Raw genomic sequence first — 9,608 nt, forward strand, 5'->3', positions numbered from 1 at the left:
TTTTTTTTAAAATATATTTTATTGATTTTTCACAGAGAGGAAGGGAGAGAGAGATAGAGAGTTAGAAACATCGATGAGAGAGAAACATCGACCAGCTGCCTCCTGCACATCTCCCACTGGAGATGTGCCCGCAACCCAGGTACATGCCCTTGACCGGAATCGAACCTGGGACCTTTCAGTCCACAGGCCGACGCTCTATCCACTGAGCCAAACCGGTTTCGGCCCTTCCATTTCTAAGGAAGATTGTTTTCTGTGATAAACCATGATTTAAAGCTCTACGCAAGTGATTTGGGATGAATTTTGGAAATACTAATTGGGGACAATATGTATTACAATATTTTCAGATAGTCTCTTCTCTCTCCACTTTTACCATGACCATTAGAAAAAAAAAGGGGGGGGGGATTATTTTAAAAAGTAGTCCGCCTTGACACACCATGTTCAGTATAGGATTTCCCTACAAGGTCCTTCTAGTGACCCCTTGGGAATTCCTCCATATCAGACATAATATCCTGTTGCAACCAGTTTTAGAATGACCCTCTATAACCGCCTGAGCTCTCAGCCTGCTCCCTTGGAGTTCACCTTCTTTAAAATTAAAGAATGCAGTTTGAGTGGTATACATTGTAGGCCTCTCAAAGGATCTGTCTGTGGAATGAAGAGCTTTAATTCTATAACTCATTATTTTTTTAAAAAATTAAGCTTTAAAATATTTTCTTAGTATGCATTTCCTGGAAAATGCCCGAGCAATGTGAGTAATTCTAACTATGATGTGAATGACGAAAATCACATCCTTTAATGTGAATATATTTTGAAAGGAAGAGAAAGTGAGAAAGAGTAATTAGTATTTTACTTCACCAAAGAAGAAGTAAAATGCAAAAAATAAAAGGAAGAATACAGAAAATAGAAGAGAAAATTTAAATGAGAGTTTGAAAAGCAAAGAAACTCTGCTGACTCTCCATTCTGCTAAGCCTATTTCCAACCTAACGTTCTTGCTATTGGTTTTTCTAATCCTTTAATGTAGAAAACAAACAATCTAATTCCTTCAAAAAATGTTATCGCCACTTTTTAAATAAGGAAAGTAAGGTTCATGGTAACTGTTTCATTTGTCCAAGATGACCAGGGAGCTGGAAATAGCTCTGTGGGCAAGACTGTTTCCCACAGGCTCCTCGCAGTGCTCCCTCACGGTGCTCACCATGCTTTGAGGAATTCAATAAACACCCGCTGAGCCCCTTCAGATGATGACATCTGGGTGGAGGAGGAGGTAGCTCGTACAGCTGATTCCACTGAAAACACACTGCAGTAAAAGTTGTCATTCTACTCCTCTCTCCCCTACATTTGAGAGTATCCAGTACCGTGAACTGTACATCTATTTCACCACCCAATTCTCACAATACACTGTGAGACAGACAACGTTTTACCCATTTCACAAACAAGGGAACCACGGCTCGGAGGGCTTATTGATTTTCACAGTTCCCACAATTTGCAAATAAGGCTCACCTCTGAGACTATATGGGTCCAAGTTGCACCACATGCCTCCATCTACCATTCTCTTTTATTCTCTTTTTTCTTTGTACCTCTCTTTCCTCCTGTATCTGCTGTGTAAACTGATTAAATACCAAGTTATGGTTCAAAGAGGGTAGCTGTAAGCCAATGAATAGACAGACATTTGACAGAAAGCACAAGCATATGAGGAATAAGGAAAATAAACAGAGTCTGGGAGAAGAAAATAGAAAGAGCTCTGGTACACTGAGGAGTAAAGAGTTAGGACAACCCACCTCTGCAGGTAGGAGCCACACACTCTCAGTGTAAAAGGCTAAGAGTGCCTTTTCCAATCACCTTCAAATCCTGCAAAAATTTTATCCTGGCTTCGTATGGTCAGGAGAGGAAGTCTGTCTTGGATTTCGGCAGGTGGTCCCAGAGAGATAAAGCGGGCTCAAATACAGGAGTGGGCTGCCTTTGCACAGATCTGACACATGAAATACATTCCCAAACCTAACCACACACATTCTAAGCACAGTATTTGCACCTAGTTTTAAGCTACCACAGTACAAAGAATACATATTAAGATGTTTTAATTCAAGGCCTACAAACTTCACACAATTTAGGGAATAGTCTGGAGACCCAAGACAGGGGAGGAAGGCTCCTCCCAAAATAGCAGGATGAAAGGATCCCCGATGGGGATTTTTCTGAGGGTTCTTACCAGTATAACTATAAATGATCCTTTTACGTATCTATTGTTCCTTCATTTTTTCCTTACCCTCCTTGTCATCTTATTTTTTTTGTCCTGCTCTTGGTACCTTTAGCCACCAAAGGCTACAAAAATTATGATTTTATCATTATTATATTCATTTTAAAGTCATATTTACAGACCTGGAATGTAGAATTTGTTTTTCAGTCCTAGTTCAATCTACTTTAGTACTAAGCAACATCTACTTTCAGAATTTCATTATTCAATTCCGCTTTCTCTTACTGATTTAAAAGGATGTTTAAAAAAGAAACGGCCCATGAGAAGTTAGAAATTGTTGATGCTATATTATATAAAAGCAGCTATTGAACAAATGAGTGTTAAATAATATGGAGAAACAACCACATGTCACGAGAATAGCAGTGAATTTAACACGGTGAATATGAAGTATGACTCTTTTATTTGGCTGGGTGAGCACGTTCCTGCAAAGAATATAATTGTTTGAGAGGCGACCAAATACATTATCTCACAGAAAAGTTAAAGCATGCTTTTCCATCTATTCTCTCACCTCTCGTCTATAGATTTGAATAACCAAAGTCAGTCTTAACCAGAAGTCATTAGCCCACTGAAGGCCTGGAGAAGTTTGAGCTTTTCCTTTTATTTCTACTACCATGAAGTAACAGACAGATATAAAACATGATCTATGTCTCTCTGAGAACACACACACACACACATACACACACACACATACACACACACACACACATACATACACACACTGAAAAGGTATTTTCCCAGAATATAAGGATCCAAACATCAAATAAGGCAAGATTCTGACCAATTGAAACCAAAATATAGTGATTGGAAGTATACGGAACGCTTAAAAATTAACCTGAGATTTAGGGAAAGGATTTATATCAATATTATCAATTCTTTTCAGTAATATTAAATTAGGTACTGAAGTGAATAAGGAAGGAGTGTGTGTTTGTTTTTTCTGTTTTGTGTTCTCAAGGAGAGTGATATATTACCCAAGCCTTTTACAGGCTACTTACTCTTTTGTTTTCCTCTTTCCTTGTGCTGTGTCCTGTTGATCAAATTGCTCTTCTGTCATTTTCAGGTACGTCTTTGGTGGCTCTTGTTGTTCCTGTTTCCATTGGAATGTTTGTTAATCACAAATGGCCCCAGAAAGCCAAGATCATACTTAAGGTAAGTGGCCCATGCTATAGGCTGCACAATCAATTGCTCCACAGTTGAAATGATAGGTCTTTCCAGCTATACAATGGTTTTCTCATTGTAGTATAAACCCAACCCTACAGGGATGAGCATTAACGTTATTAGCCATGCTGTCCACTCTTCTAGAATGTCCTTCTCCACTCTATCCACAGGGCAAATTTTTATTCACCCTTTGGAATAATCAACTCAAACATCATCTCTTGGTTTTACTATACTCTGCACTCCCACAGCACTTTGCTCTTATCTCTCTTATGTGGGTTTGTTTTATAAAATATATCTATACCGTGGCCTTAAAATATAGATCATATCTTTCTTATCTCTGTATCCATATGGTAGTTTTGTGCCTGGTAATTAGTAGGTGATACTAATTTGTAACCATTCATTTCCCTACAACAACTATATTCTAGCTAGATGATATGGATATGGATAAAGATGCTATAGATATAGGCATAGATGACATAGATGTATAAACATAGATATAGACAAAGCTGTATTCCACTGGTCAGAAAGCATAATAAGTTAGTTGGTATTCTTTGCTTCTCTGGTCAAAAAAAGTTCTAAAATCCACTTTTTTCAATGTGAAAGGGGAAAAACAATAACAACAGTGGCTTTTGTTTGCATATGCCTTTAACTTTTATAGAGTTTTATATCCATTTTCTTATTATTGTAACAATAATAAAAAGTAATCAGGGAAAAATTTTATCCTCAATTACAGATAAAGAAACTAAGACTCAGAGAGGTTTCATGACTTATCAAAACAAGGAGAGCAGGAAGAGTGGAATCTAGAAGCCAAGTCTTCTACTTTTTATTGGGTGTGTTTTCCTCATCTCTGACAGGGATAATTTGCAAGCTAGTACATCTTCCTCAGGCTAACCAAGCATGGACGCTTTATTTTCCAAAAATTTTTCTTTTCCAAAAATTAAAATGTGGGACAAGCACCAGCATTCTTGGTGGGCTGACCATGGCCATCAGGTGAGGAGACACTGAGGGGTAACTTCATTATCACAGCTGATGGGTCTGCTTGTGTCTTTCTTCCAGATTGGATCCATCACAGGTGCAGTCCTTATCGTGCTCATAGCTGTGGTGGGAGGAATACTGTACCAATCTGCCTGGATCATCGCTCCCAAACTGTGGATCGTAGGAACAATATTTCCTGTGGCTGGTTACTCGCTAGGGTTTTTTCTGGCTAGGATAGCTGGTCAGCCCTGGCACAGGTATGGTATTTTGGTAAAGCGAACTGGGGTATTTTTTCTGTAATAGCTTTTGTATTAGTTTGCTAGTGTGGCTATAACAAAGTACCCCAAATAGACTCGCTTAAACAGAAATGCATTGTCTTACAGTCTGGAGGCTAGAAATCAAAAAAATGTGTAGCAGCCTTAGTTCCTTCTGAGGGATGTGAGGGGGGATCGATCCCAGACATTTTCCTCTTGGCTTGTGGATTGCCATCTTCTCCCGTTTCTCCTCACATGGTCTTCCTTCAATTCATGTCTCTGTGTCCAAATTTCCCCCTTTCATAAGGACACCAGTCCCATTGGATTAGGGTGCACCCTAATCACCTTATCTTAACTAATTTTATCTACAATGACCTGATTTCCAAATAAGGTCACATTTGAGAGAATACAGTTCAACCTGTAAAGCTGTAAATATGGATGACAAATTCAAAATTTTTCACTTGTAATAACATTTACCCTATTTCTAAATTTGTCGTTCTAAATTGATCCATTCATTCCTAAATTATGCAAGTCTCCCCAAAAGAAAATACTGACTGCCTCTCTTTTGCTGAAATTCTTCTGGGCCATGCCCTGGACCATGCAGGTTGAGCTCTTCCATTGTCTTGCATCCTTATTCTCCAAGCAAAGCAGACATATATACATATATATGTACTTATTCTCATTATATTTGTTTGTAATGTAATATGACAACAAAGCAAAGCAAAACAGAACAATAGAAACATATATTCTCCTACGTTCTTTCAGATGCCGCACGGTTGCTTTGGAAACAGGGATGCAGAACACTCAGCTGTGTTCTACCGTGGTCCAGCTCTCCTTCACCTTTGAGGAGCTCAACCAGGTGTTTACCTTCCCACTCATCTACAGCATCTTCCAGCTCGTCTTTGCAGCAATATTCTTGGGAGGTAAGCAATAATGCTAATCACGTTTCATTCAGATATTCATTAAGAAATCCTGGAGTTACTAATATGGCATTTTTTAAAATAACCTTTTTCTGGCAATGAACTATATAAATTAAATTAAACACCTTCTTTTCTGGTAGTGAAAAAGAGAATGGGTGGGAAAAGCCAGTCATAATATTATCAGGACTTCCCAGCTGCTGATGAAATAATTGTAATTTTACCTAAAGGTTCTGGTAAGGATTATTTTGAAGTGTAAAGTAATGGAGATCGATGCTCTCCATTGACTGTCTTTTCCTCAGTAGCTAGGGGGGCATGTCAACCTGTTAGAACAATTTTATTGTGTCCCTGTCTACATGCTTCCAGGAACCCTGAACTGAAAGCATGTCTTTATATGCTTTGTAAATATAGGATGTTTATCAGAAAAGTTCAGGACCGACCTAAGGAGATATTGATATTGACATATTAAGATCTTTGGCCCTGACCGGTTTGGCTCAGTGGATAGAGTGTCAGCCTGTGGACTGAAGGGTCCCGGGTTCGATTCCGGTCAAGAGCATGTACCTTGGTTGCGGGCACATCCCCAGTAGGGAGTGTGCAGGAGGCAGCTGATCGATGTTTCTCTCTCATCGATGTTTCTAACTCTCTATCCCTCTCCCTTCCTCTCTGTAAAAAAATCAATAAAATAAAAGTTTAAAAAAAAAATCTTTGAAGCAGGACATTGTCTCTCTCAGCTGTGTATCATAACAGTGGTTAATGTTTACTGAGCACTTACTATTCTCCTAGCAGTGATCGGCAAACTGCGGCTCGCGAGCCACATGCAGCTCTTTGGCCCATTGAGTGTGGCTCTTCCACAAAATACCGACTTCTACGCATGGGCCACGAAGTTTCAATCGCACTGTACGTGCGCGCCCGCACTTGGTGTTTTGTTGGAAGAGCCACACTCAAGGGGCCAAAGAGCCGCATGTGGCTCACAAGCCGCAGTTTGCCGGCCACTATCCTAGGGTCATGGGAGGCACTTTACTATTTTATCCCATTTAATGTTCACAATTGCCCTATCAGGTAGACAATATTGTTATACCACTTATAATTATGAGGTACTGGAATTTGAAAGTAAATAAAACCTTCTCTTCCCCTGTGAACTTTGAAACCAATTAAGATGTAGAAAAAAAACAGATATTTAGATAATAAAATAGCACTTTTATTACAGATAAAACAATTAGAAAATATGGCTCAAAACTGTGATCAAATGGGCTTGTTAATACTGCCCCTTTCCACTGCCTCACACATGTGCCATAACACACATAAACTGCAGGTGTCCTCTTGCAAGGCAGTCTGTCCAAGTGAAACATCTCAAAAATATGCTGAGAAATGGCTGTCACCAGGGACTAGCAGCTCCATGGAAGATAGGAAGGCTGATCACCAATCAGCCACCCCCCTCCTATGGGAAGGAATGAATGAAGGCTGGGAGAGATGGAATGTTATTCCAGCTCAAGTCCCACACAGACCATGAGATCATGGTCTTGGACATTACCCCTTTGCATGTAACATAATTATTGAGGACTAGCACAATAACTGGGAGATGGTAGGTACAGAATAAATGTTTTCTGCTATTGTTGTTGGTGAGTACCACCTATATAAGTCATGAGCAAGTACCCTGTACAATTGTATGCTGGGTCTGCCTGGAGTGCAGTCCTTCCTCTTACTATGAGCATCCATGGAACTAGAATGGTGCTTGCTCTCTAAGTAGCCTCCAGCCTACAGAATGTGCAAACTGCTGTTTGAGTCATAGCTTATAATCACTGTCCAAAGTAAGTTTGTAGCTAATTATTATAAAATTTGCTTAACCTCCCATGTGTTTTTTCTAGTTTATTTGACATATAAGAAATGTTATGGGAAAAACCGTCAGGAATTTTCCGAAAGCAAAAGCAATGAAACAGTCTCCGAGTCATCGCTCTATAAGGTGAATGAAGGATTTCAAGCACAAGAAAAGTAGACACCATATGGACAAAAAAGAAGAATTCTAAAGAACTATAACAATATTTTAAAATATTTGTTTCGCTGGGACATTTGGCAAGAAAAAAAAGGGAAAATTTTAATTGCAACTGAATCTATATATTTATTGGTTTGGGTACCAAGTGACTGGTGGTCCAAATCTTTAATGTGACAAATATTTATATGTAAATAAATATTTTGTGTCTTTGAAATATGCCAAAAACAATATCTTCAAACCTCGGCTAAACCTGATAACACTGAGAACCTCATAACTCCTGAACGGAATTCTTACCCAGAATCTCATAACTCAGAGATGAGCACCTGACTTTTTGTATGTTATAACAGATCCACCGAATTATTACTATGGTGATTAAGATTTTCTCCAGTATTTATGATTGTAAAAAGATTGAAATGAACATCTTCCACTGACATATTATTATTTTGAAAATGTTGCAACCTATTTTTATAACTGTGTATTGTAACATGGGCAAATATCTCACTTCTTGTATTTAAAAATAAAGAGATTGTCATTTTTCTAAGTGACAATCCAAAATCAAAAGTAAGAGAAATGAGTTATTAAATAGAATTCAGTGACCAAATTAGAATCATGACCATACTCATCAGTGATATTGTACACCCATTAGACTTTTTCCTTAAAAATGGCTTGAATTTAGCAAAGTATTCTGTAAGCTCTGGAGAAGGACTTCCTCAAGGTTTGCCTGCATGAGGCAGGTCCACATTGGCTAATATGACAGCTATTTGATTTTACGAAGCTCCACAGTAGGCATCAGGGAGCGGGGAGGTGGCAAGATGCGCAAAGACAGTAGAAATATTGGAAGAAACATCACCACTCCAATGGGTGAATTCAATTCAATGGGAGATAATGGCTAATACATGGAAAAGCACAAATAACAGAAACTCATTTGAAGGCATAACTAGAGTCAAGTATATGTGCAGAAGTAAATAGCAATAAGAATAATGAAGTTGGTGGGCCATGGGGGAAGTGAGTATTAAACAGTATTTGAGAGAAAAAGAGGACATGCCCAAGGTCCAGAAGTAGGAAGGGCATTGCCCAGTGAGTACCGTGAATGCTGTGAGTGGTGTAATGTGAGGAAGCAAAGAGGATTTGCTCAAAGGCAGCAGGCTATTATGGCAAGAGGGAAACCCTGGCTGAATGTTGGGTTCTCAATTATAGTGTCTAATTTAATCTCCCTCATTCAGCAGCAAGATGCGGGCACATTCTTAACTCAGTTCCATTTTCCATTGGACATTTTTTGCTGCCTCATTGACTCCCTTTCAAATGTTTTGGATCCAAAGGGCCTTTTGCATTTAGATACTGTGAGTTCAGATATGCTGGTGCACCTCAGTATTATAGGCACATGAATATTAACTCTTAATTTGCTTTTCAATAGAGGGGAAGGGATTCTGCTTGGTAATCTTGTAACGTTTCTACCTTTTTATACAAGATGCACATTTCCAAATGAATAAGACCCGTATATTTTTCCATCATTAGCAATCACAAGGGACTAGGAACTTTTATTGAAGGAGTAGAGGCCCGATGCATGAAATTTGTGCAAGAGTAGGCCTTCCTGTAAGAGATCAACCGAAGGACTTATATGCATGCATATAAGCATAACCAATGGACATAAGACACTGGGGGGTAGGGGAGGCCAGGAGATTGTCAAGGGTGGGGGAAAAAAGGAGACATATGTAATACCCTTTGTAATACTTTAAGCAATAAAACAATTTAAAAAAAAAAGAGTAGGCCTTCCTTCCCCCGGCTGCCGGCACTGGCTTCCCTCTCACACTTGGGACCCAGGCTTCACTCACAGCCCTGGCTTCATCCGGAAGGTCTTCCAGAAGGATGTCTGGAAGGATGTCCAGTCTAATTAGCATATTTCACTTTTATTATTATAGACAGTAAGGAAAAGGTGGTACAGATTTTCTTATAAGGGAGTATCAAAGAATGTGCTTCCAAAAGTGCAAAAAGAAAACTTTCAGTCTATCTGTGAAGTACCTCCTACACTTCTCTCATCAAATAGACAACAGGCAGGTGCACTAAAGACACCCTGT

The 9,608-nt window shown here is 39.1% G+C and overlaps 1 protein-coding gene across 1 annotated transcript in view; it reads left to right on the forward strand.

Moving 5' to 3' along the window:
* Positions 1-9,141, forward strand: part of SLC10A2 (solute carrier family 10 (sodium/bile acid cotransporter), member 2) — a 16,948-nt gene extending 7,807 nt beyond the window's left edge. Inside the window, 4 exon segments of the mRNA XM_005858177.1 lie at positions 3,300-3,388; positions 4,454-4,629; positions 5,392-5,549; positions 7,409-9,141. Of these exon segments, the coding sequence (XP_005858239.1) occupies positions 3,300-3,388; positions 4,454-4,629; positions 5,392-5,549; positions 7,409-7,536 (551 nt within the window). The 3' untranslated portion in view covers positions 7,537-9,141.
* The last annotated feature ends 467 nt before the right edge of the window (positions 9,142-9,608 follow it).

Source organism: Myotis brandtii, unplaced genomic scaffold (genome assembly GCF_000412655.1).
Source record: "Myotis brandtii unplaced genomic scaffold, ASM41265v1 scaffold116, whole genome shotgun sequence".
In the NCBI taxonomy this organism is placed as follows: domain Eukaryota; kingdom Metazoa; phylum Chordata; class Mammalia; order Chiroptera; family Vespertilionidae; genus Myotis; species Myotis brandtii.